Source organism: Erpetoichthys calabaricus, chromosome 15 (assembly GCF_900747795.2).
Source record: "Erpetoichthys calabaricus chromosome 15, fErpCal1.3, whole genome shotgun sequence".
Taxonomy (NCBI): domain Eukaryota; kingdom Metazoa; phylum Chordata; class Cladistia; order Polypteriformes; family Polypteridae; genus Erpetoichthys; species Erpetoichthys calabaricus.
This window is the reverse complement of record NC_041408.2, coordinates 92,810,331-92,838,188: the sequence shown is the minus strand read 5'-3', so window position 1 is coordinate 92,838,188 and position 27,858 is coordinate 92,810,331. Positions and strand designations below refer to the sequence as shown.

Here is a 27,858-nt window from a genome sequence, read left to right as displayed (position 1 = left end):
GGAGAAGGACCGAGAAATACCCGCTGGCGTCAGGCAAATTGTGAGCCTCTCGTAAACGACGTCCAGGGTGCCACGCTTTGGGATTTCCCTGTGGGTTCTTTTTTTTCCTCACTTTGTCCAAATGACGTTAAAGCAAAGCCAAAGTACAACCTGAACTTAAAAACACAAAATCCCCAAGGCAGTGGACTCAAGACAGACCTTCTCTACTGTGATTATGTTGACATTTTGGTTTTTTTCTTTTAATGTTTCCGTTACACGTAATAAAATAAATAATAAAATGTTGGCTTGTTTTCTCCAGGGATAAACATAATGCTGAGGAGGCTACAAAAAAGGATTTCCATGACAAGGGCAAATAGTTTTGACCATGCCCTTTTCATTTGTTTAATTAAATCAAATACAGCGTTTGGTCATAAATCAAAAGCAAACTTTCTATTCTAATAAGTGAGACATCAAGATTTGTGGATACTGCACACCCATATTGTCAGCCATTTCATTTGTGTGTGCTTGAGCTGTGTTGGCGCTTGGGGGCTCCTAGAGGGGCTCATGCCCAGGGCACCATGAAATGTAAGACTGAATTTATGCTCAGTGAAAGCAAAGACAATTGTGTCACCATGCATCTCCACTAGTGAGGATCTATGGATGGCAGATGTTCACTATTAAGGTCAAATTATTCGCATGGCGTACCTCGAAGAACAGCTGGAGACAGAAGGCTCTGTAATGCGACACACAAGGGACAGAAAAGGGTCTCATAACACAGCAATTGGCACAATCACATTTGCTATAATGTGCAATGATGGTAGGCGGCACATCTACAGGACTTTGAAGAATACGTCTGAGGACCAGAAAAAGACACGTGAACACAAAAGGAGGCCTAATGATGGCTAAAGGTAAGAACACAAATAGAAATTAATGAATCAAAAATCAAGTCAATAAATCAAAGCCAAAAATCCCAACACTGAACTCATACTCTTTCCCCAACTACATTATTTTTTATTATTACATCTCGCCTGAAGAAGGGGCCTGAGTTGCCTCGAAAGCTTGCATATTGTAATCTTTTTAGTTAGCCAATAAAAGGTGTCATTTTGCTTGGCTTTTCTCTACATTCATAACGGCTAACACGGTACAACACCCTAGTACCCCAACTACATTAGAACTTTTAAAAATGTTTTGTTCAAAGCTCTAATGCCAATCTGACTGAACCACCATCCTTCCTCTCTCTACACTGATGGCAAAATATTGTCACATGTCACAACAGTAGCACGCTATGTGGTGTCACGTGTGAGAAAACTGGGAGCATCATTATGACATTGTTAAGGTAAAGACACCAACACCAGTGCTGGGACAAACACGCAGCCCAGAGGACAACAATGCACTGATGTCCCGGAGGTCCTGCCCCTTCCACCCCACGGGATATTTAAAGAACGGGATTCCCAGAAGCCGGCATTCAGATTGAACTCGAGACCAAAGAGTACAAAGATCTGCTATGATGAAGTGAATCAACTGGCTGGAGAGGAGGTACAGCAGGGAGCACATCGTCCTCCATAAAATGTCACTGAAATGTTTCTTCTCACCCGTTCACCCAATATGCATTAAACAGACAGCCAGCGGGCCTGCAACCCTTTGTTTTCTCCATCTTGTCTGTTCATTTTAGTGGCAATAAATGCTTCTGCGAACAACAACATGGCCATAAACATACAAAAGAAACAGACAGACAGATAGATGTGAAAGGCACTATATAAGAGATAGATAGATAGATAGATAGATAGATAGATAGATAGATAGATAGATAGATAGATAGATAGATAGATAGATAGATAGATAGATAGATAGATAGATAGATAGATAGAGTGAAAGGCACTATATGATAGATAGATAGATAGATAGATAGATAGATAGATAGATAGATAGATAGATAGATAGATAGATAGATAGATAGATAGATAGATAGATAGATAGAGTGAAAGGCACTATATGATAGATAGATAGATAGATAGATAGATAGATAGATAGATAGATAGATAGATAGATAGATAGATAGATAGATAGATAGATAGATAGATAGATAGATAGATAGATAGATAGATAATCCAACAAAATGGCAGTATGATGATGTTACCAAAAAATGACAAACATATATAATGGAAACAACAAAATCAACATAGTTCTTGAATGAGTTCACCCTCCCTGCTCTAAATATCTAGAAACAATGAAAAATGTGAGGTAAATGTCCCCTTTATTTAATCTAACATTAAAAAGTTACATTAGGGAATTGCCACGTTCACAGTGTAAGCTGCAGTCCAACACACACGCTGTTAAGGAGATGCAGTACTAACAAGCATGGCAGGCAGGGCCGTATTAATGTCACATCACTGCATTGGTTATGCTGTGTCAGTGTCAAAGGGCAGGCATGGTACCTTTGGGCGGGCTGCAAAGCGAAGGGCTCGCCTTGAACGAGGAGAGGCAGGACAAAAGATTCCCAAATATTTAAACTGAATTGGAAGAAACAATTTCAGATAAATAATTTAACTATTAGGAAACTAAACATTGCTAAGTAAAAGATCACATAAACCACCTGAAGAACATCATCTGGGTTTCCCATTTACCTTTGAGATCCTAATTTTCCCTTCTTTGTTTTTCAGGATTCTTAGTTTTGTGACTCATTTGTCTCATGGCATCCACCCACTTCCTCCTCTTCATCTTCATCCTCCCTTTTGGCTTCAATCCGACCTTCTCTTCCCCAGTTTCATTTCTTTCTTCTCAAACCCTCTCAAGCTTTCTCAGCCTGCTGCCTTTTCTCCATTCTCAGTGAAGCCGCATGCGTCTACCTTGATCGCTGTCATCCTGGTTCTTTCCCCCTTTACTTTGTTCAGCTTTCAGTGGTCTCGTCTCACTCCCAATTACCACACACATTCCCCCCTTCAATGCCAGGCAAGTTCTTTTAGAAGACAGGATGCCGAGCTGTAGCACTCATTCAGAAATGTGTACAGCGCCTTCACTTTTTCACCTTTTGTTATGATGGAGCCTTGTGATCAATTCTTTTAAATTCCTCTTTCCCACATCAAACAACACTCAATACCCTCAGAATAAAGCAAAAGCAGGATTTTAGAAATGCAATTTGTTAAAAATAAAAAACTGAACTGTCACATTGACACAAGTCTTCAGTTGCTGTCCTCGATACTTTGCTGAAGCCCCTCTGTCAGCCATTCCAGCCTGCAGTCTTCCTCATCTGACACAACAAGCTTCACTCACTTGGATTTGGGGATTTTCTGTCATTCTTCTCTGCAGATTCTCTCAAGTTCTGTCAGGTTGGCAGACGGCTATTTTACATTTATTTGGTTAGCAGACGCTTTCATCCAAAGCGACTTACAAAAGAGGTAAACAATCGAGTAACATTAGGGTTAGGGCCTGACTGTTCAGGAAGTATAATAGGACAGGTAACCAAAGTTGATTGCCACAAGTGAGAAGATGTAATAACTCATACATTTACAAATAATTAAGCTTAAAAAAATGAAGCCAAGAATACAAAAATATCGGAGACCAAAGTTTTTATTCTTTTCTTCATGAATTCGGCATATAGTCACAGAATTGGGTCTCTCTGGAAACACTGGACTGGGTTCAAGTCTGGGCTCTGGTTGGGACGCTCAAGAACATTTAAAGAGTTGACCCCAAGCCGCTCCTGTGTTGTCGTTGTTTGTGTGCTTAGTTTCATTGTTCTGTTGAAAGGCAAACCTTTGGCCCAACCTCTGCCGCAGGTTTTCACTAAGATCAACCCTGTGCTTTGCTCCATTCAGCTTCACCCTGACGCTGCTGCAGAAAGAACAACCCCACCACATGATGCTGCCACCACAATGGAACCTCACAGGCGATGACCGCTTCCTGGTTTCCTCCAGGTATGACGGCAAGAATTGAGGCCAGACAGTTCAACCTTTGTTTCATCAGACCAGAGAATCTTGCTTCTCGCAGCCTTTGAGTCCTTGGGTGCCTTTTTGTAATTTCCAAGCGGACTTTCACATGTCATCTGGCCACTCTGCCATAAAGCTCAGATTAGTGGAGTGTGTCAGTGGTGGTTGCCCTCCTGGAAGTTCCTCTGATCTCCACACCAGGTCTCTGGAGCTCAGCCAGAGTGACTCTTTGGATCTTGGTCTCTTGTTTCACCATCTCCTTTCTCCCCCATTTGCCCAAATTGGTCTGTCAGCCAGTTTTAGGAAGAGTCACAGTTGTTCCAACCTTTTTCCATTTAAGAATCATGGAAGCCACCATGCACTTGGGAGCCTGCAATGGTGCAGCGTCCTCCAGATCTGTGCCTCGACCCAAACCGGCCATTCCTTCAACCTTACAGCTTGGTGTTTGCTCAACTGTGGGACCTCCTATAGACTGGGGTATGTGTGAGTACCTTTCCAAATCAGGTCCAATCAACTGGACTGACCACAATGGACTCCAAACAAGGTGTAGAAACATCTCAGTGGTGATCAATAGAATGGGATGCACCCGAGTCAAATTCCAAGTGTCATAGCAGAGGGTATGAATACATGTGTCAGTGTGATATTTCAGTTTTTTATTTTTAATAATTTTGCACAGATTTCGAAAATTCTTTTTTCTCTTTGTCATTCTGGGGTGTTGTGTGTTGCTTGATGAGGGAAAGAATCAACTGAAATGATTTTAGCACAAGACTGCAGCAGAATAAAACGTGTAAAAAATGAAGGAGTCTGAATGCTCGCTGACGGCGCAGTCATAATGGACTTCCTTAATGTAAATATTCCTTACAGTATGCCATATAAACTAGATTCTTGATAAATCTTTACAACGTTATTTAGTTCCTATTGAAAAAAACTTCTTAAAAGTAACGTAAAAAAAGAAAAACTTTACCTCTGGATCATCGTCATCAAAATCATGGTAAGTACTATGATCAGGATTATTCGCTTTATCCAGCAATTCAATTGCTAGGGTTCTGCTCAATGGTTGAGTTACAAATGGATGCTGCAAAGTAATAAAGTATTTTTGAGAAAGATTGCAAATTAAAAATATTTACTTATATTATTTTAAATAAGAAAATCATTAGCAAATTAAAGGTTACCTGTAAAAGCTTCTCAGCTGTAGGCCGTTTCTTAGGATTCTTGGTCAGTGCCATTTTCACGAAATGATGAAAATTATTTGTCCTAGAAGAAGAAAGCAGAATAAACTTAAAAGGTGTTCTGATAGAAGTCTGTAATTTATTTTTTTGTGAAAAATCCTGGGTGAATCCTCACAATCTATACATTGTGGCCTCGGACTGTGCAATACATCCCCCTGGACGCTAGATGGCAGCCCCCCTGGGTTGGAGCGGTGCCTCGGTTTCCCGCAGGGCTCCATGGGAATTGGAGTTGGGTGTAGCCCTGTTGGGTCCCGCAGGCGCCGCTAGGGGGTGCTGCAGCTGGGACTCCTGAGCCCTTATGGGCAGTGTATTCGCCACACCCGGAAGTACAGCCGGAACTCGGCAATCAACCAGCTGGAGCACTTCTGGGTGGACTATAACAGGGGCCAGCAGCCATCACTCCAGGAGCCGGAGTTGAGAGGAGAAGGAGGACTACGCTTGCTGGGAGTTGTGGTGGTGCAAAGAAAGGAAGAGTGTTTGTGCTTGTGTGCTTTACTTGTGTATTTAGGACTGTGTTGTGGGGGTCACGGAGAAGACGTGCCCCACAGGTGAAGAAAAATAAAAGTTTATTTGTTTTTATATGTGCCTCCAATGTGAGTCTGTGTCGGGTCAGGCGCCTATACAGCACCTTTGTTACAACATCTATTTGGGAATTTTTTGACCCAAAGAATTTGATTTCGACGTTAGTTTCCCCTCATCATGTATTTTGAGAAAATTCTAAATTTTTAACGCCTTCCCGCCGTGCCATTTTGTTTTGTTCACAGGTGGTGCCATTTGGCCAAGATCACATCTAGAATGACTCGTTAGAGACCGTAAAAAGAAAAAAATGAGATATGAGCAGGAGATGAATAGTCAAGGAATATCTAAATTCAAAACCGGGAGTCAAACCGATCTGTTGTCAAAGGTGATAATGAAATCAAAATTTTGGAGTAAAATAAACAAAGCAGAAGCCAGAAAGTCAATTAAAATAAAGTTTTTTTCTATCACAATCTTAGACAAACCCATTGAGCCTGAATACCCGACAATGTCGCCCAGATGATGGCACAAATGTGTGCACTCCGGGGAATTCCACAGAGACGGCCATACCAACAGCCTGTAATTCGTCTATCGTGATAAAACTTATAAACTTTTTAATGAGGTAAGATGTAACAAAACAGACTTTAAATTTAGGGTCTCCAGGTGCCAAAAACCCATCTCTCTGTATATAAAATCCTACATCTGTCTGTCTGTCCACTTTTCACGACAGAACTACTTTACGGTTTTCTATAATTTGCTTGAACATTCCGGTTAATTTTGCGACTTCTCTCTTTGCGCTATGTATCACAGTTTGCTTGTGCAAATCCGAGAGACACGCAGCTGGCCGAGGGTGAGGGGGGTGAGGCCCTCCTCACTCACGCGTCAGACTCAGGGCGTCTCTTATGTCCGCTTAGCTAGCAAACGAGAGAACTACTTAACGGATTTACATCGGGTTTTCTTCTAGAATTTCCTTAAAACATTCCGGTTGATTTTGCGACTTCTCTCATCGCACTAAGAATCAGAGTTTGCTTGTAGAAGGGAGATATTCGCGCTAATCCGAGACAGAGGCTGTGGGCAGAGGGGAAGGAGAAGAGTGACATCAGGAGTAGAGAGACGAGCAGGGCCATCCTCACTGTCCTGTTTAACTACTACACGGGTGGAGCCGTCGGAAACGGCTAGTATTCTATAAATAATTAATTAGAAGTTCCATTAGAAGCTGTTTGGAAAATGTATAATTTCTAACGATCATAACACTGTTGGCTGTTGTTGTGGAAAATTACCAACAACCACCCAGGAGTGCATGACACATGACGTCATCGGTGCCACCATATAAAGGTCAGTATGTCTATTCTTGAGTCATCCAAGTATCAGATAACAATGTTGTTAATTGTATTCCTTTGAGGTTCAAGCTCTTTTTGGCTATCGTACATTTCTCTGGCATTTGGGTCTTTGGTTTTTAATTATCATTCTAAACTTGACGACAGATCGGTTTGATATTTAGTTTATGACTTTGGCTTCTCTTTTGACCTCACTTTGATCTTCTGATCCCTTTAATTAAAAAAAAAAAAAGGCTACCGTTCAGGTGCATTCGGGGAACCAGCTAACTGTTGTAAATATGCTGTAAATTTGGAATATCACGGCCTTCCATGCAGGGTGACCAATAAGCATGAACCAATCACAACATGAGTAGATACCACGTTGTTAAAACTCTTCTTTTCCAGCAATGTTTTCAGAAATATACGGCTCTGGAGAGCATTTTCAAAAGTCTCAGTTTTTGGGCGTGACAGTGCTGGGGTAGTGTGAATGAAAGATGAAAACAGAGGCTAATGTTTGCATTTTTAACTGAAAATGTGGCAGTCTGGACTTGACTTAATGTCTCAGCAACCTGCTTAACACTTCTGGTCTTTGGAGCTCTCTTATTTTGAGATCTTGGAGATTTAGGGCCCTATCAGTGTTTGATTTTCTGTTTTTTCAGACTCCTTTCACTTGCTTTTAAGATTTGCTCTTTGGATTATGGAGTCCCAAGGTTGTCATTTTAGCAAAACCTTTTTTTGCTCCCTTTCTTTTTTAAAGAACATATCATCATGCATGTACGTCTGAGGATCCCACTTCCAAGCTCTTCCCGGGTATGCGATACCACCCTGCGCAAGAAGGGGTGCTGATGCTGTCTTGTCGTTTTCTTCCTCTACAGTGCAAAGAAATTTCCAGTAAGGGCAACTGACTCCGCCCCTTCCAATCTCTGGGCTATAAAAGGCTGAGTGCCCAGCAGGCAGCAGGCGCCATTTCTACAAGAGTTGATCAGAGCTAAGGAGCTCCGCCAATTTGCTGAAACCGACTAAAGAGCCTGATTAATGGCTGCCACTCACTTTACATGGCAATTATTTTGTTTTCCTTCCTCTGCCATCATGTGTTTGTATTTGTTGAGACTGAAAGGGGATGGCAGGTTGGCGCCCCAAAAGTTCTTCTATTGCAAGACTGTCACTTCGTATGGGGACCACAATATATTTTTTTGTAATCTTTTGAATATAAAGGAACACTGTTTTAGTATTTAGCCCAGGGGTTCATCTCCACCTTTCTGAGTTTCTATAACTTAGGAGCTTTTACCAATTTTTGTTGGGCCTATGCAGGCCAAAAGCCTGCTTCTAGATTTTGGGGGTAAGGATCCCCTTGACTGTAGGACTCTGAGGAGCTCTGATGCCTTACCTGTGGATGTACAAGTTCCACTTTGAATTTCATGAGCCGTGTAGGAATTCTAACAAAGCTTTTCTTTTAATTGCTTTTTTGAGTAAATAAAATAGAAAATCAAGAGCAATCTACCTGGAAAGTTCATGTGAACGCAATGACACCTCAAACGTGGGAAATCCAAAAACGCAGTGTTATGATTTCCAACAGACCTCGATGACACATTTTTGGCCAAATCTTTTCAGCATTCACTTACCAGGGCGGCATGGTGGTGCAGTGGTAGCGCTGCTGCCTCACAGTAAGAAGATCTGGGTTCACTTCCTGGATCCTCACTGCATGGAGTTTGCATGTTCTCCCTGTGTCTGCGTGGGTTTCCTCCCATAGTCCAAAGACATGCAGGTTAGGTGCACTGGCAATCCTAAATTGTCCCTAGTGTGTGCTTGGTGGGTGTGTGTGTGTGTGTGTGTGTGCCCGGTGGTGGGCTGGCGCCCTGCCCGGGGTTTGTTTCCTACCTTGCACCCTGTGCTGGCTGGGATTGGCTCCAGCAGACCCCCGTGACCCTGTGTTAGGATATAGTGGGTTGGATAATGACTGACTGACTGATTCACTTACCATTTAACTTTGTCTTTAAGTTTTGGAGGTTGAAAATTGCTTTTCGTCATGAGGAATAAAGCTCTGTAATGAACATAAAATAACATACACATAACGATTAATGCAATTCTGAAAATAAAACTGACCATTACTTCTGAACCAAGATATAAACATTGGTTATTTGGTGTCTCAGGAATTGTTAAATACTCTGAAGATGAGCATTTGGTGTTTTATAATAATAATACATTTGATTTATATAGCGCCTTTCCCATGCTCAAGATGTGGCTGAAAATACTGGTACCCTTTCACTTAATTAAAAAAATAATCTCAGCTTTTGCTAAACTAAGCTGAAACAACAAGTACTCGGTAGCCGTAACTTTTTATTTTACATTTAACAGAAGAGAAACTTTGCTTTTGATTTTTGACCAAACACATCATTTTAAATAATAAAACAAAATTAAAAAGGCATGGACAAAAATATGGATCTCCTTAACCTAAAATTTTGTAGCGCAGCCTTTGGGGACCGTAACTGCCATCAAGCTCTTTCTGCACCTCTGAGTGGGATTGTGACATTTCTCACCTGGTCATTTGGCCCACCGCTCAATGAGATTCGACCAGTGTTCACAGCAGGCCACTTCAGAATGGCCCAATGTGTTGTTTTCCTCCATTCCTGGATGTTTTTTGAGTGTGTTATCCAGTTAGAGGACCCCTGGTTTTACCTTACAGTGAACAGATAGTGTTGTGAATTTGTGTCCTGAACGGAATCATCAGCAAAGCAACCTTAAAACATCACTGAACCTCCTCCATTTTTCAAGTCTTCTTGGAAGTCTCTACATGATTTGCACATCTGCACTTCATCCCATCATTCCTGGAATATCCTCTCAAGCTCTGTTAGATTAGATGGGAAGTGTCTGTAAACTGACAACTTGAAGTGTCACCATGCATGTTCTGAAGAGCTTTGGCTGGGCCACTCAAGGACAGAGACTTGCCCTGAAGCCACTCCGTCTTTGCTGTATGTTTCGGATCACTGCCATGCTGAAAAGTGAACCGTTGCCCCAATCTGAGGTGGTGTCCAATCTGGAGCAGGTTTTCTTCAAGGAGCTCTCTGTATTTGGCTGCAGTCCTCCTTTCCTCAGTTCTAGTGACCACTACATTGGATGGGAAGAATTGGTAAATGGCCTCCTTCAGGTCTCTCCACAGATGTTCCATAGGTTTTAAGTCTGAGCTTCAGCTGGGCCATTGATGGAAACTCAAGAGATTTGTCCTGAAGCCACTTCAGCATTGTCTTGGCTACATGTTTCGAGTCACTGAACCAACCTTGATATGAGTTGGTGTCCACTCTGGAGCAGGTTTTCTTCAAGGAGCTCTCCGTATTTGGCTGCAGACCTCCTTCTCTCAGGTCTGACCAGTCTCCCTGTCTCCATACCGTAACGCTGCCACCACCATACTTCACCATAGAGATGGGATTAAGCTGTACCCAATCTTCACCAGATAAAGACCTTGGAGTTCCGCCCAAAATGTTCAGTTTTGGTCTATTCAGACCAGAGAATCTTTCTCTTTGTGCTTTGAGAGTCTTTTAAGTGTCATTTGGCCAACTCCAACACTCTACCACTCTGCATCTAAATTGAGGGAGTGCTGCTAAGATGGTCGCCCTTCTGACAAATTCTCCCATCTCAGCAGAGGAGTTCTGAAGCTCTTTGAAACTGACCACTCTTCTTGGTCAACACTGTCACTGTCTTGCCCAGATACTCAGTCATCTCTAAGAAGAGTCCTGGTGGTCCCAAACTTCTTCCATTTCATTATTATTTAGGCCACTCTGCTCCTGAGAACACTCAACACTCTACAGAGAGTTCCTTGAGCTTCATGCAGTGAGAATTGTGGGACAATCTATGTACAGATACAGGTGTGTGCCTTTCTAAATGATGTCCAGTCAATTCAGTTTGCCACAGGTAGACTCCAGTCAAGTTCTGGACAAATCTTAAGGAGAATTAAAATTAATAGATGGCACCTGAGCACAATTGGGATTGGAACAGGGTCTGAATACTTCTAGGAAGGACAGAGTTCAGTTTTTGATTTTTAATAAATTTGCAAATCTTTCTGGAAATGTGTTTTAATATGTTATTACAGGTTATTGAGTGTGGATTGATGGTCAAAAATGGCAAAAGTATCTCTCTATTATAAAACAAATCTTGGAAGGAGACGAGACGTGATTGTCTCAGAAACACTTTCACGTCCCTCAGGACGAGTCTTCGTGCCAAGCAATGTAACCATGTCCGCGCGAGACAAGAGCTTATGCAAAGAGCTTTGGAATAGTCCTGCGTGGTTATGTCAGACACATTTCTTGTAGAGAGATAGAAACGATACTCGCTCACAGGCAGTTATATGTTGCATTGTCACGATGTAAGTTCAAACACAGAATCAAAAATTCAATGCGATACTGATGAAAAAGTAAAAGCGAAAAGAGATCGAATATATGGACATAGGTGATATGACAGAAGTGTGCCACGCGAAATGAAGATCACGCGGCACGGCAGCAGCAGCAAGCCAGCAGTTGATCGAGCAAAGAGGAGGTAAAAAAAAAACTGTATGTGTTTCCCATTGTATCACTGTTTAAGAGGGGGTGGGCGAAGCCCCCTAGTCCATTTTAAATTAAATCTACAACACAACAGAGAGTGCAGAAAGTGAAGGGGTCGGAATATTTTCTGAATCCACTGGATGTGAACTCCACAGTTAGCTGTTACTAAGCAGATGTAATCACACTTCGATTAACGCATTGTCATTCCTTCTACTGCACTTTAAATAAAAGGCCATGTATTGAAAGACTCCGCTATTTTTCCTTGTGTTCTAATTTACCAAGCACGAGAAGAATTTTGTTTCCTTGGTCACTTAATCAGACCCATTCCTTTGAACATGAGAATATTCTTGACAATGAAAGTATAAAAGGGTTACCATAGTACCGACCTCATGGGATGCAAGTCAAACATTGGAGGCTGCAGCTCTGCCAGCTCTATCGCTGTTATTCCAACAGCCCAGATGTCACATAACTGATTGTAGCCCCCTTTCCTTTCTACTGCAGCAACTTCAGGAGCCATCCTAAAAGAAATGATATGAAAACATTTCAGCTAAATAACAGCAAAATGACAAGAGAGCAAAACTCATCCAGTCTATGTTAACTTCAAGTGCAGGTTAGTGGCACAGCAGACAAACTTCCCAGAATCAGAGGCAAGAAGGACAGCGCTGATCTGTGGTCAGGAGGTGAATTACATTCCATATAAGAGCCCTGAAGATGCCTCCTACTCCGTGTGTGTCTGACACTATATATGCTAGAAGGGCCCAGACATGGCCAGCTGCTACCCGATTCCGGCCTTGTGACCGATGGTGATGGTGCACTGATAAAAGCACACAGAACAAAAGGGCACTGACAAATAGGCATAGTGACAAGTGAATACGGGAACAAAGGAAAAATGACCATCATCTTTTTATAATTATTCATATGCACTTCCTAAATATTTTGGAATTCCCATCTCTGCACCTTGCAAATGTTTTTGCTCTGAAAGAATTTGTTTGAAAAAATCAACGGGTGCTCCTACTGTGTGAAAATCTCTCTACCTGATCATAGCCAGTCAGTCCAGTAGAAGACGCAGGCCCAAGGGTTCACAGGTTTGTGTGTGACAGATAAGACATGTAGACTGATGACACTAAACAAGCATATTCATACTGCCTTAATACAGTTTCACTGCTTTTCCGTAACATGCTTATTATTAAGGTCACTTCACCATCATTCAAAATATTATACTTAGCAGAGTAAACTTTTAAAATAGTGATAAATCTTTACCAGTATGGAGTTCCAATGAAAGATTTTCTTTTGGCTAATGTAGCTGTTATCTGAGCAGACACACCAAAGTCAGCTACATAAAAACAAGAATATGAGAAAGTTCAGTTAATTATGGGAAATCAAAAAAATAAAACAAAAAGGCAAAGTAGATAGATAGATAGATAGATAGATAGATAGATAGATAGATAGATAGATAGATAGATAGATAGATAGATAGATAGATAGATAGATAGATAGATAGATAGATAGATAGATAGATAGATAGATAGATAGATAGATAGATAGATAGATAGATAGATAGATAGACTCTAATTTTAGTATTCTTGGCAGGATATATATATTGGGTATACAGAAGAATCAGCCTCCTTCAAAATATTCACATTTAGTTGCATTGAAGCCTGAAATGAAGTTAGACACAAAAACATATTTCTCCAGCTCTATTTACTCAATGCAACTTATAACAGCCATTATAAGTTACTTATAATGGACGTATTTGTTTTGATTTCTCTGTATGTGTGGATTACTTGAGTTGTTACTGACATCAGGTGTAAATTTCACGTCAATATCCCCATTAGAAATATATTTACTGATAAAAATGTATTCCAGTTTTGATCTACAAGGCCAGTGTGACTGTATTGACAATTCTGTTTAAAACAGTTTTAAACTCAGCTCAACTCAAAATACACTGAAAAAAGGGAAGACCTGCTCTATGGCTTAATGACACCACACAGCAGCTGAAGGGCGCCTGTATGATTGCTGAATGGCGGCAGGAAAAAGACAGGCTGACTGTACCTAAGCAGACTTTTAGGATTTCTCTGTTTAACTTCCAACAGGCAATTAAGAAATATAAACTTGATTACTTCTCCAATTTGGTATCCTCTCATTCTACGCAACCCAGGGTCTTATTTAATGTAACTAATGTGGCTATTTACCTCCATTCAGAGACGGGATTAAATAGTACTGTTCATTCATATGAGCAGTGTCTTTCATTCTTTGTCCTCAAAATCGATACTATCCGTTCTACCATTGTTCCAACTGGTTATATACTACCCATTGTTTCAATCATGGCATTGTTTTGGACTCCTTTGATGTTGTTTCACTTTTACAGCTCAAAGGTTCCACTGACATATTTAGACCCACTTTTTGTCCTCTTGATGTTGTCCCACCACACCTCTTACTGGAGGCTTTTGATGTCCAGGGTCCGGGATTGTTGGCTTTTATAACTGGTTCTGTTAGTGAGGGGGTTGTGCCCTCATTTTTTAAAACATGCGATGGTGTGACCCTGTCCTAAAAAGGCCAAGTTAGATCCGGGAGTGTTAGCTAATTTATGTCCAATTTCTCAATTGCCATTTTTGGCTAAAATATTAGAAATAATTTTTTATAAGCAATTGGTTGATAATTTCAACTCCAATCATTTATTGTAAATCTACCAATCTGGCTTTAGGAGTTATCATGGTGTTGAGACGGCCCTCCTGAAAGTATTTAATGGCATCCCTCTTATTACTGACTCAGGTGGGCAGCAGTCCTTGTCCTCCTAGAACTTTCTGCAGCTTTTTAACACCATTGTTCATGATATCTTGATGTTGCGGCTTGAATATCTGGTGGGGCTTAAAGGGGCTGCTCTTAACTGGTTTAGGTCATATCTTAATGGTAGACACTTTCAGTGTCTTTCAATTTCTCTTTATCGTCTAATGCTAATGTTAAATGTGCTGTTCCTCAGGAATCCACTTTGGGTCCTATTTTATTTTCTATATATCTTCATCCTATAGGAGCTATTTTTTTTAGGAAGTTTAATACATTGTTTCACTGTTATGCTGATGACATGCCAGTTTATATCCCTGTGTGCAACTCTACAATGAATCTTTAGGGACTTTCAAAACTCGACTTAATGTTTTTTTGGAAGAAATAAGTGGACAGGACTGGCGGGCTTTGTTGGGCTGAATGGCCTGTTCACATTGTTCTAATCGGCAGCACAATTGTCTTGTAGAACTAAGATCCTGGATAGCTGATAATTTTCTCAGTCTTAATCAAAATAAAACAGAAGGTCTGATAGCTGGTCCTGCAGTCAAAGCTCAAGTTGGTTTTGAAGTCCTGGGCTCTTTTGTGGAACAAATCTTGATATGTCTGCATATGTTAAAAAAGATAAATTGCTTCTTGGGGTGCATTTACTTTTTCACTGGGCATCTCTTGGTATGACTTTGATCATATTTTGAACCCCATGGTCTCTGTTTCAGTGCTCATTTAATTAGATGTGTGATTATGTGTTGATTAGACACTTTACTGATGCTGCATTTTAACCCTCTGTACGTGCTTTGTGTCTGTTGAAAGAGACTGTGAAAGAATACAGTGTACTGAATTGAACTCACCCAGTTTCACATAACCATTATCCGTTAAAAGAATATTGGCCCCCTAAAAAAATAAATAAATATAAAAATTAAGAAAACAAGACATTCATTTAAAATTTTCTCCACTGCAGATTATTTACAGTGTACGCCATACACTGGGACCACAAAGGGGAACAACTGAGCCCCAAAGCTGAGACACAATGTTACCCAGCACAAGTCTGGGTTCAAATAAAATACTTTTTTTATTTTTCATCAACACTGCTAAATGCAAACACCATCCAAATACTTAAATAAATACATTTGTTCCTCCTTCTGTCTCCAGTGAGTGTCACCCGCTGCCTCCCGACTCTATCTCCCTATTGATATGAGGTGGCGGGCTCCTTTTTTTTGGACCCAGAAATGCTTCCAGTGCCACAGTGTGCCATCTTGGTCATATGGAAACCAGGGAGGTCCTCTCCTGTCAGCAACAGCGCCCCCTAACAGCACTCAGCGACCCCAGCAGGGTTCCAGGGTGAGAGAGGACGCTGCAGCTAACAGACTTGTCTTTTTCTACTCCTTCAGACCAGAAAAGACACCCCCCTGGGGATAACTAACCACACCCCTTCTGGTAGGAGTGGTAGAAAAGAGAAACGCCCCTGAATGTTGGTGTCTCATTTGGACCTGAACCTTTGAGAAGGACAGAGCTCCCAAGACCATTTCTGACCACTGTAACCATAGAAGCAAATTTTGTTTATTTCAGATCCATTGAATGCCTATTTACTTTGTATGCTACAATAATAAAGGGGGTGACCCAGTTGGAACCCCAACACTTTGCAAGGGCTAAGAATCTTTCTTCCACCTGTCCATACTATCAATCAGTTATATAGTGCCTTTCACTCCATCTATCTGTTATATAGTGCCTTTCACTCATCCATCTATCTATCTATTATATAGTGCCATTCATATCTATCTATCAGTTCTACAGTGCCTTTCACTCTATCTATAGTGACTTTCATATCTATCTATCTATCTATCTATCTATCTATCTATCTATCTATCTATCTATCTATCATATAATGCCTTTCACCCTATCTATATATCTATCATATAGTGACTTTCATATCTATCTGTTATATAGTGCCTTTCACTCATCCATCTATCTATCATATAGTGCCTTTCAAATCTATCTATCAGTTATATAGCGTCTTTCACTCTATCTATCTATCTAGCTTCTGTAAAATGACAAAATCTCTCCCTGGGGACAAACAAAGCTCAGTCTATCCAGTGTGTGTGTGTGTTTGTTCACACAGTGGAGCAGGAGAACACTAATTTACAAGAAATGTAAGATATGGTGTTGCACATACATGCTGTACACATACGCTACGTACTCATAGTCTTCATTTCATTGTTAGGCCATTCTTACCTTAATGTCTCGGTGCATTTTTCCTTTACTGTGAAGGTAGTATAAACCCTGCAGATGACAAGCACAATTTCAAATTACTGACTCCTTTTTTATTAAATTTCTGTTACAGTTCTGGACACACTAAATGTAGACCATATCATTACTGTCATTACTGCATGCAAATGTTAGCTTTATAATTGTAAAATTAAGTTTCAAGTAATACAGTCTTCTTCTTGTAACTGTTTCAACCAGTCATCATAACAGCAGGTATTTACCAAGAGGGAAGGGCAGGGGAGGGCAGGAGTCAGCCATAAGACCAGGAAATACCAGGATGAAAACCCAACAGACACAGAGAGAAAGTGTGGACTCCATGGTGGACAATGTGTAGGATTTAAAACCCAGAATGCTGGACACGTCAACACTAACCACTGCGTCATTATGTGTCCTGGGGTCAGATTTATAAAACTTGCGTACGCACAAAAAGAGGCCTAAAATGTGCGTATACAACTTTCCACACAAAAGTCTGTATTTGTAAATGAAAACTTGACCGGAGAACACATGCCTATTTATGGCAACTCCGACACATCTGTACGCAACATTTCAGAGAAATGACAACATCATTGATCAACTGGGGAAATGAAGCCAAACCAGTAAAATGATGACTCACGCATATAACTCATAACACCAAGCCACTATTATAAGTGTGTTGACGTGACAAACATATTAAACTTTAGAAGTGAGGAGTACTGCGGTGGGTTGGCACCCTGCCCGGGATTGGTTCCTGCCTTGTGCCCTGTGTTGGCTGGGATTGGCTCCAGCAGACCCCCGTGACCCTGTGTTCGGATTCAGCGGGTTGGAAAATGGATGGATGAGTGAGGAGTATGATGCACAGACTAGTTCAGCTCCCTTTTAAAACAGCCAATTCTGCGTATTTTCACTGAAGAACTTTTTGAGTTTCCCATCAGTTTCTATCGGCTACCTGTTGTCACTTCTCAGGGAGATGGCCCAACGGTCAGGAATATCTCAGTCAAGCTTCAGCTCCGTCACGCCTGCTGTGCTGGAAGTGAATTAACTGTCCGGCAAGGCACTACGTTCAGTTTTCGTTGGTTGGTGTTGGTGTACATATATAAAACATAACAGGTTTTGCCAACATAAAAAGACATTTTGAAGCAGCGTCCAGTTTTCCTAACATATTTGGAGCAATTTACTGCACTCATATTGCAATAAGGCATTGTTTCCCAACCTTTTTTTTGTGGTGGCACACTTTTTGTAACTAAATCCATCCCAAGGCACACCACTATTCTATTAACCACAAAAACATTTTATCTCATAAATGTGCTCAGCTGTCTGATGGGACGGAACTAACAGAGAAGCCGGTAAACTCCGATATCAGCATTTGCAGACAGATGCTTTGTCCCTTTGCCCACCCCTCTCTGCCTCAGAGATAACTCGTGTGCCAACTATTCACCAGGCCTGTGAGACTCGCCAGTGACCACACACTCAGCCAGATGGACTCTAGCAGCCAGGAGACACGTCCAAAGTGCTTGAAATGCTGTGACTGCAACATAGTGATCATGGATCTGCTTTCATGCCCGCTTCTACAGGTAGTTCTGCCCTCCCCAGAACTTGACCACCTGTGGAGCTTGTCCCACTGAGGTTTAGACACAGGCGCGCTACACTGTTATTTGCATGGCACACCTGGGAAACTCTCAAGGTGCACAGGTTGAAAAACACTGCAATAATAGAACCTATCGAGGATGGAGGCACTTTTGTTAACTATAAGCAGTGACATTCCATTAACACAGAAATCATCTGCAATGCCAAAATGAGACTGATAAACGTCAGGGGTCAGTCGTCTAAGTCAGCCCACAATTTGTTTATTTTGAGGAAAAGTAGCTTTAGCAGACATGATGGTGGTGTACGTGGTGACTGGCTTGTTGTAAGGTAACTGCCTGAACCTTCAGTTTTTCATATGACTCTGTCACACACGAGAGCATGGGAGACAGCTAAAAGACCTGAATGAGGGTAATTCTACGCCAGACCAGGGGGTGGCGGAGTGTACTAGCCCTTTCTCTCTTTCCACTGCAGAATGATTACAGGAAATTCCGCCTGCTGCTGCTGATGTCACTTCCGGTTTACAGGTCCAATGATGTAATTTCTGGTTCCAGGTTTGATGACATCATTTCCAGTTCTGGTCCCGATGACGCCACTTCTGGTTCTGGCCCTGATGACGTCACTTCCTATCCGCTGCTTTAAAACCGCCATCTTTGCCTCATCAAGACAGTTCTGTTTTGGACTCGATTCTGTACACATATGTACTCTCAATTTAACTCTTTTGCAGCCAGGAATAATTACACAAGTGAGCTGCCCCATATCTTTTTGTGACTCTTTTGTCTCATCTTTGACAACTCGTACTATCCACTGTAACAGCGATCATATCACTACATGTGCCAGGTGACAGTGGGTACCTAACACCTTTCCCGGACCTCCAGAGTACAGACGAGCAGTGCTATAATGCTGCGCATGCTCTTACATGGGACTCGATGTGTCAGGCAGGAGGCTGCTCTGCCAGCCAAAGAGAGTTTGCAGCATCGTGACTGCATACAAGGTGAGACACAATAAAATATTTATTGATGAATTACAGCATTCTAAATATTGTCACCTTCTCTATACTCCCTCTCCCGATCTCTACACCGCTCCATACGTATCTTCCATTGATTGAAACAGTGCTGGAAGTCTTCTTGCTTGAGGTGCTTGAACAGGCTTGCCGGTTCTGTCTTCACTTCATCCACTGAAGAAAAATGTGTTCCCTTCAGGTCACTTTTGATTTTCAGGAACAAGTAAAAATCACAGGGAGCTAAATCGGGCGAACAGGGAGGATGATTGAGGACAGGAATGTTTTTGTCAGTCAAAAACTTTTTTATGGAAAAAGCATTGTGCACGGGAGCGTTGTCTTGTCTTGTGTCGTTGTTCGTTTTTTTCACCCAACATTGTCGCAGCAACTCGTGTAGCAATTGTTGTGCAGATACTGACTGGGCTATTCACAGGATATACCGGGCCAGTTGGCGGTTTAAGAGGGCGTGTAAGATTAGGCATTGTCCATATATGATTGTTTCAGAGTGGTAACCGGCCCGTTGTTCGAGATGCATTCACATACGCGCATTTCCAAAATGATTGTGATTTTATAAGGGTGAACATGTATAGAAATGTGCAAACTCCAGGTTTTTATAAATCAGAATTTATTTTGCATTGTGCATATTTTTACACTTGAATCCTCGTGAGATTTTATAAACGAGACCCCTAGAGAGGCAAAATTGCCACTTTGTGGTTACAGACATTTTAATTAAAAACCTCATGGACTTCTTTTTTTGCTCAGATCAGCTATGGTGAGCTGTAATTGAAATATGAACTTCCTTTTCTCATGAATCTGAAGCCTAATTCTGAGATGTCTCATCCAGAACAACACTGTGAGATGCTGTTTCTCGTTTCAGTTCATAATTCTGTGTAATTTTGCCTACATATATGCATATTAATCATCTCCAGACTGAGGAGGGTCTCTTTAATGTATAGTACAGCACCCTCCACTAATACTGCCACTCCAGTGAAACAAAAGCAAAACGGAATGTGAAAAAAAGTTTTTAGTGTTTATACTCTTGGGGTCTAAAAATGTCCCAAATTACGATCAGGCACCACCTACATAACCCACAAATTGTTTCGGAGGGTTGCCAGAAAAAAAGCTTCTGCTGTCATCCAGCAACAGACTCGAGTGGCCACACTTTGGCAGACATCACTGGGACTTTCAATGGGATCGAGTCGTATGGTCAGCTGAGACCAAAATAGAGCAACAAACACCAGAGTCAGGTTTGGCACAGAGGGAGTGATAGACATGCAGAAAAGTACCGTGTACAACCGTGAAAGATGGCGGTGGACTTTTAATTTTGTGGGGTGGTTTCTCTGCTAAAACCGTCGACAATTTCACACAGATACCATGGACCAGCCAATGAAAGTCTGCAGCATCGTGACTGCATATGTACCAAGTTCATCAGCATAGTCCATATACGGTTGTTTCAGGGTGACCTAACTGCCTCTCCCCTCCCAGGAAGCATAAATGGTTGGAGCTTCAAGCAGGACATCTCAAAATCAACACAAAAAACAGTTCTGTGACCACAAAATCAAAGGCCACAACCATTCCAGTCTAAAGGGATTCTTTAAGGAGGAGTGGGTTCAGATCCCTGGCTGCGCGTTCCCCTAGTCACATTAAGGGATACCTTTGGAGTTTTTGAATTTGAAGTTATTGCGTGGGATCCCCCTGAAGTTACTGGATGTCATGGCCGGCCTGTACACTGGTACTGTGAGTGCTGTGCAGAGTGGAGGCAGAACCTTTGTGTTTTTCCCAGTTGATTCTGCGGTCCATCAGGGTGTGTTCTGCTCCTACCCTGTTCAATGCTTGCGTGGACTGGGTGTTGGGTAGGGTCGTGGGACATCTGTTGGTGAAGAGAGAATCACTGATCTTGACTTTGATCTTCGTGGAGTCAATGGAGGCTCTGATCGGGGGTCTCGAGAGACTGAGTGAGGAGTCTGAGTGTCTGGGCTTGTGAAGGGTTCTGATAAAAACCAAGAGCAGGCCTTGAATGACCTCTTGAGCACATCAGCAGTGTGTCTGTCTGCGGAGAGAGTGTCGACCTCATCAAGAGGTTTACTTACCTTGGCAGTGACATTAATGTGACTCTGGTGACTCTTCCTATGAGGTCAATAGACAGATTGGGAGAGCATGGGAGCATAAGGTCGCTGGAAAGGGGTGTGTGGCGCTCCTGATATCTTAACAAAAGGACGAAGGTCCAAGTCTTGAGAGTCAAGGTGCTTTCTGTTTGTGAGACGTGGACGCTATCCAGTGACCTGAGACGAAGACTGGACTCCTGTGGGGTCTCTTCAGAGAATCCTTGGATACCGCAGGTTTGACTTTCTGTTGCTCATGGAGTCCCGAATGAGACACATGACCTGACTCAGTTGCGACACTACGGCCATGTGGCACCATTAACCCGAGGGTGATCCACCTTGCAGGACCCTGACTGTTGAGGGTGGAATGCCCACATAACATCTGGCTGCGGCAGATAGAGGGTCATTTCTGTAGGGTGGGACTGGACCGCATGTTTGCCTGGGGGGGGGGGGGTTGCCAACCAGGACCCCAAGCTGTTTCGACATGTGGTGGGTGCGGCAACGCACTGTACCAGTGCATGCTCCCCAACCTGACCTGACCTGACCTCTTCACAAACAAAGCTGTGTTCTAAAGTGGTCTAAAGCTTTCTATATAAATTACAAATAATACATTTTGTCTACTGTGGCACTTCTTCTTCACTAACTGAGCAAATTAATTCCGTGATCGACTTTCAGTTCTCTTAGACGTGCACATCATTCTGACAGCCGATTTATTCTTTAATTGTACAAGCAAATACTTGAAAGCAATTCACACAATTTTTAGACAAACGCTATAAAGACAACAAAGTAACAACAACTTATAATTAAAAAAACTGATTCATTAAGGACTAAAATATTTCAAATCGCACAATGTAGTTAAATAACAGTGACAACAAAGGACATCATGGCTTGGTATTTAAAAATGGTCAACTCTGAAAATAATAAAGCAACATAATAAAAAAAAATTACCTGCAATGTTTCTCGACACACATACGCTATCTGTGCTTCCAGCAGCGGCCCAGTCACTAAAAGGGAAAAAAAGTCTTATTTCCAGCTGCAAAAGTAAAAATATCATTTCAGTTCACATATTTCATATTTTAAAAGAGTGAAAAAATAAATATTTACTCTTCTACAATACTATGGGCAGTCGGTATAGCAGTAGAATAAGTAAAAGAACTAAAGAGGAGACTTTGAGAACATCCTAATATTCTCATAACCACTTACAGGGGACTGAAGGCTGTCCCAGCAGCAATGGGCACAAAGCAGGACACCCCGGACAGAGTGCCAGTCTAATACAAGGCCCACTCACGTACACAACCTCTGGAATCTGGAATTAGCCAGCCCTTCACGTCTTTGGGGGATGTAGGAGGAAAAAAGGAAATGCCAAGAAGACAACCCTGCAAGGCGCAAGGAGGTGCAAATCCAAACTCCAAAGGTACAGGATCTGAAGCCAAGCTACTAAATTTGCAAAATGGCAGCACTAAACGCTGTGTCACCAAGACTGCCCCAATTTTAAAAATATACAGAATGACAAAAATGATTTTTATAGAAAGGGGGCAAGAACGAGGCCTAACTGTTGAGCAATACGGGGAAAAAATGCATTGATGTCTGCCTGTTCAGAACATTTCGTTTAATACGAGTAGCACTGCTATATGTAATTGTCACCCTGTTTCAATGTTAACACAAGATGACCGGTCCTCAAGAGGCTGAGTGACCCCTCTAACAATGAAAAGATAAACAGAAAACAGGATGTTCTCTTCTTTAAAGTCTTCCTGGTACCAGAATTCTTAGGGAACAACACTGAACTGGGGCTCAAAGTCCAACTCCAGTCACATTTGCTTTCTTTATCCCACAGCTCTACCTCGTTACCATCAAGAGCAATGAAATGAGCAAAAAGCCTTCGGGTGAGCACTGGCAACCACTGAGCAGCGCTATAACTAATAAGAATTAATGACATTTATATAGTGCTTTAGATAAACAGTGAGGAGCCACTTCAGCCAGTACCTATATGTAGGGCCCAGCAGCCATTACTGTACCAGTCCACTCATCACACATGAGCTGTTAGGTGGTGAAGGGGCTGAGAGGCAGTTAGCTAATTAGAGACAGGGGGTGACTAGGGGGCCAGAATGAACAAGGCCATGATGTACGATTTAGTCAGGACATCAGGATAAACTCAAATCATTTCAAAGGATGCCCAGGGATCTTCAAAGACCACAGAGAGTCAGGACCTCGGTTTTATGTCTCATCTGAAGGATGGTGCCATTTTTACAGTACAGTTTCAGTGTCACTGCACTGGTGGGCACTGGGATCCACATTCAAACCACAGGCTGACCTCCCCCTGCTTGCCTCGCCTCACATACACCTCTTCCAGCAGCACCCCGAGTTTTTCCTACATGGTCTGCCATCCAAGTACGGGCCGGGCCTGAAGATGCTGAGTTTCAGGTGGATGACATCTTCTGAAGTGCAGGTGATGTGGCTGCTGGCTACAAGTCCAGATCTTCTGTTTTATGGGCCTTCCAATGGCTACTCTGATGTTTTCCCACAAGCCCAAAGCTGTGAACTCAGGTTAAAGGAGCACTCTACACAAAAATATTATCTATTTAAATGTAACCTAACACCATTTAAATTGTAGTGATGGCCAAGAAAAAACTTTCCATGGAGAAAATGCTCCTTAAAAAATCAGGTGGGTGACCCGTTTTGAAGTGCAGGTGATAAGGTGTCTTTAATGCAGGATTACCCTGCCTAACCATCTCTATTTTACGCACACACACATATTTTATATATATATATATATATATATATATATATATATATATATATATATATATATATATATATATTTATATATATATATATATATATATATATATACACACACTATTAGTGTGTGAACAACACATCCTGCGAGTTAGTCACACACTAGTAGTGTGCAGACCGTGTCACGTTTGCTTGTTACCAGGGTGGCGCAGAGCTGTGCTGCGATTATTGACACAAAATTTTGTTACAAATGGATGGCAGGCAGTGACTTGCTATGAAATGAACCTGGCGGATTACAGTCAAACCTCTTAGCGACTAAGCCTGCCATATCACCTCTCTATCTAATAATGACAACAGTGTGAGGGTGTTTGGCGTTACTTAAAATCCGAGCTTGGCAGCCTTGAACAGAAAGAAAAAAAAGAAAAAACAACAAATCAAACACATTCAAATGTCTGAACTAATGATATTCCCCAAGTAAAATTGTAAAAAGATAAAAGTATTATTGCTGGATGTTAAAGTGAAAGTTGATTTTATATATATATATATATATATATATATATATATATATATACTGCTTGAAAAAAATTAAAGGACCACTTTTAAATCCGAGTATTGCATCAAGTCAATGAAACTTGTGGGCTATTGATCTAGTCAGTTAAGTAGCAGAGGGGCTTGTTAATCAGTTTCAGCTGCTTTGGTGCACTAGAGGGGCAACAATGAGTCGACCCCCAAAACAGGAATGAATGGTTTAACAGCTGGAGGGAGGCCACTGACATTTTTCCCTCCTCATCTGTTTTGTCACTCGTTTCTCATTTGGCTACGGTCAGTGTCACTACTGGTAGCATGAGGCCATACCTGCACCCTACAGAAGTGGCACAGGTAGTCCAACCTCTCCAGGATGGCACATCAATACCACGTGCCATTGCCAGAAGATTTGCTGTGTCTCCGGGCACAGTCTCAAGGGCATAGAGGAGATTCCAGGAAACAGACAGGCAGTTATTCTAGCAGAGGTGGACAGGGCCCCTCGTAGAAGGTCCTTAACCCATCAGCAGGACCCACCGGTATCTGCTCCTTTGGGCAAGGAGGAACAGGATGAGCACTACCAGAGCCTACAAAATTACCTCCAGCACTGGTGTGAATGTCTCTAACCAAACAATCAGAAACAGACTTCATAAGGGTGGCCTGAGGGCCCGACGTGCGTCCTCTAGTGGGCAATGTGGAGTTTGATTGGCATTTGCCATAGAATACCAGAATTGGCAGTCCACCACTGGCAGGCGCTCTGTGCATTCCACAGATGATAGCAGGTTCACCCTGAGCACATCTGACAGACGTGAAAGGGTCTGGAGAAGCCGTGGAGAACGTTATGCTGCCTGTGATATCATTCAGCATGACCGGTTTGGTGGTGGGTCAGTGATGGTCAGTCTGGGGAGGCATATCCATGGGGGGACGCACAGACCTCTACAGGCTAGACAACGGCACCTTGACTGCCATCAGGTATCAGGATGAAATCCTTGGACCCACTGTCAGACCCTATGCTAGTGCAGTGGCTCCTGGGTTCCTCCTGGTGCACAACAATGCCCAGTTTCATGTGGCGAGACGATGAAGGAATATTATTATTACTGTAATAAATACCATGCTGCTTTTAACTTTCTCTGCTTTGTCTTCATGTCTAGAGTGACTGAAGTAGTAAGTTAGATTTCTTTGAGCACCTGGAGCAGCCGGAGGTTTGTCATACGCTCTGTGCTACGAGGTTTATTAAGGCGGAGGGTGTGAGCTCCACCCAATAGTAGGGAGCAGGATGTCAAGTAAGGCATTCTTGGCTGATAAATGGCCTCTAGTCAAGGATGCTGAGCCTTTGTATGTTTAAATGTATTCTTGTAGACCAAAAGTAATATTTAGGTCTGAGATATCTTTAAAACATCGTATGTTGTTCGTGCTGATAATAAATAAGTCTCTTGAAGTGCTGAGAGAGTGACAGGCTGTGTTATTCCTAAGGCACTTGTGTGGTTTAAAGTGCCAGAGCTTAACCAGCTGTGTGTCTGTCATTCATGGGGCACTGTTGTGATTAGGGTCTGTGTGTATGCAAGTCTCATTAAGTCCCGGGAGAGTGGCAAGTTGTGTTATTCACAAGGCACTTGTATGGTTTAAAGTGCTAGTGATTAAGCAGCTGTGCGTTTGTCATTCATACGGCACTGTTGAGTTTCTGTGTGTATGTGTGTGTTCATCTTAAGGTGCAACTGTAGATCAACCCGGTAACGAATCTGATGAGTAAACTTACCCCAAGGTAAAAGGTAAGTAGAGGGAAATATCACAATAATACAAACGCACAAACCTGCTTCAGCCTTAGGGATTTCCAACACGTCTTTTGAATGTTGCCTGGTCTGATGAGTGTCAATTTCAACGTAGGGTCAGAATTTGGTGTCAACAACATGAAAGCATGGATCCATCCTGCCTTTTGTCAACGGTTGAGGCTGCTGGTGGTGGTGTGATGGTGTAGGGGATGTTTTCTTGGCACACTTTGTGCCCCTAAGTAACAATTGAGCATCGTTTAAATGCTGCAGCCTACTTGAGTATTGTTGCTGACCGTGTCCACCCCTTTATGACTGCAGTGTACCCATTTTCTGATGGCTCCTTCCAGCAGGAAAACGCGCCATGTCACAAAACTCAAATCACCTCAAACAAGTTTCTTGAACATGACGATGAGCTCACTGCACTCAAGTGGACTCCACAGTCAGCAGATCTCAATCCAGTAGAGCACCTTTGGGATGTGGTGGAACGGGAGAATCTGCAGCAACCGTGTGATGCTATCATGTCAATATGGACCAAAATACCTGAGGAATGTTTCCAGAGGCATGGAGAATTATGGTAGATCTGAAGGCAAAAGGGGGACCAACCCAGGACTAGCAGGGTGTACTTAATAAAGTGGCCGGTGAGTGTATATGTAAAGGGGTCTAAGAGCAACATCAGAGACACTCAAAGTTGATGAGCTGTTGAACACCACAATCTCAGTGTTTTCTTTGTCATAATATACATATAATCATGCTAAATTGGACACCTTTATACCAGAACAGCACCCAAAAAGGAATAAAACATTAGGAATTAGGTTTAAAATCCTAACAATCTCAAGTGCAAGATACTGAAGGATTTAAACATTATTCATCTAACATGAGGTATATTATAAATCATAAGAGCCCATCAAAGTCCTTCCAGACTGATCTGGTAATAAGAAACATGCATCATGTTTACATATTACAGTAATATAATGAGGTATAAATGACGATAATAAACAGTAAATGGATTTTGTAAGGTAATGGAATATGAATTAAGGCCAAGCTTACCGTGATATATATCCTGCAGTGATCCTCCACCGCAAAACTCCATGCAAATCCATAATTTATCTCGTCTGTTGAAAAGAAATAAACATATTTCAGACAGATGCATTAAAAAAAAACAATCTGCACAAAAAATAAAGTAGAAATTCTGTGCATAGAATAATATCTGGGGAGATTCAGGGGTAAGTTAACAATTTTCAAATTCTGAGCATTTTTAATTTTTGTTTATTTATTTCACAAAGTGGCATATAGTAAAACGTAATGTAAGAGCCATTGTTAGGGAATTAATATTAGAACATTAGAACGCTCTAGACAGGAAAAGGCCATTCAGCCCAACAAAGCTTGCCAATCCTCTCCACTTATTTCTTCCAAAAACACATCAAGTCGAGTTTTGAAAGTCCCTAAAGTCCTCCAGTCCACCACAATACTTGGTCGCTTATTCCAAGTGTCTGTGGTTCTTTGTGTAAAGAAAAACTTCCTAATGTTTGTGCGAAATTTACCCTTAACAAGTTTTCAACTGTGTCCCCGTGTTCTTGATGAACTCATTTTAAAATAACAGTCTCAATCCACTGGACTAATTCCATTCATAATTT

The 27,858-nt window shown here is 41.8% G+C and overlaps 1 protein-coding gene across 7 annotated transcripts in view; it reads right to left on the bottom strand.

The window, feature by feature from the left end:
- LOC114665585 (mitogen-activated protein kinase kinase kinase kinase 3) overlaps positions 1–27,858 on the bottom strand; it is a 126,427-nt gene that overhangs the window by 56,023 nt on the left and 42,546 nt on the right. For 4 of the 7 annotated variants that reach the window (XM_051919138.1, XM_051919140.1, XM_051919139.1 and 1 more), the window contains exons 4-13: positions 27,272–27,336; positions 22,146–22,201; positions 16,503–16,550; positions 15,122–15,164; positions 12,756–12,828; positions 11,882–12,013; positions 8,942–9,004; positions 5,075–5,156; positions 4,867–4,977; positions 2,415–2,489 (exon numbers count right to left, since the gene is read on the bottom strand). In XM_051919138.1, the coding sequence (XP_051775098.1) occupies positions 2,415–2,489; positions 4,867–4,977; positions 5,075–5,156; positions 8,942–9,004; positions 11,882–12,013; positions 12,756–12,828; positions 15,122–15,164; positions 16,503–16,550; positions 22,146–22,201; positions 27,272–27,336 (748 nt within the window). The remainder of the gene's footprint in view (positions 1–2,414; positions 2,490–4,866; positions 4,978–5,074; positions 5,157–8,941; positions 9,005–11,881; positions 12,014–12,755; positions 12,829–15,121; positions 15,165–16,502; positions 16,551–22,145; positions 22,202–27,271; positions 27,337–27,858) is intronic. The other 3 variants (XM_051919137.1, XM_051919143.1, XM_051919142.1) reach the window with 1 other exon arrangement.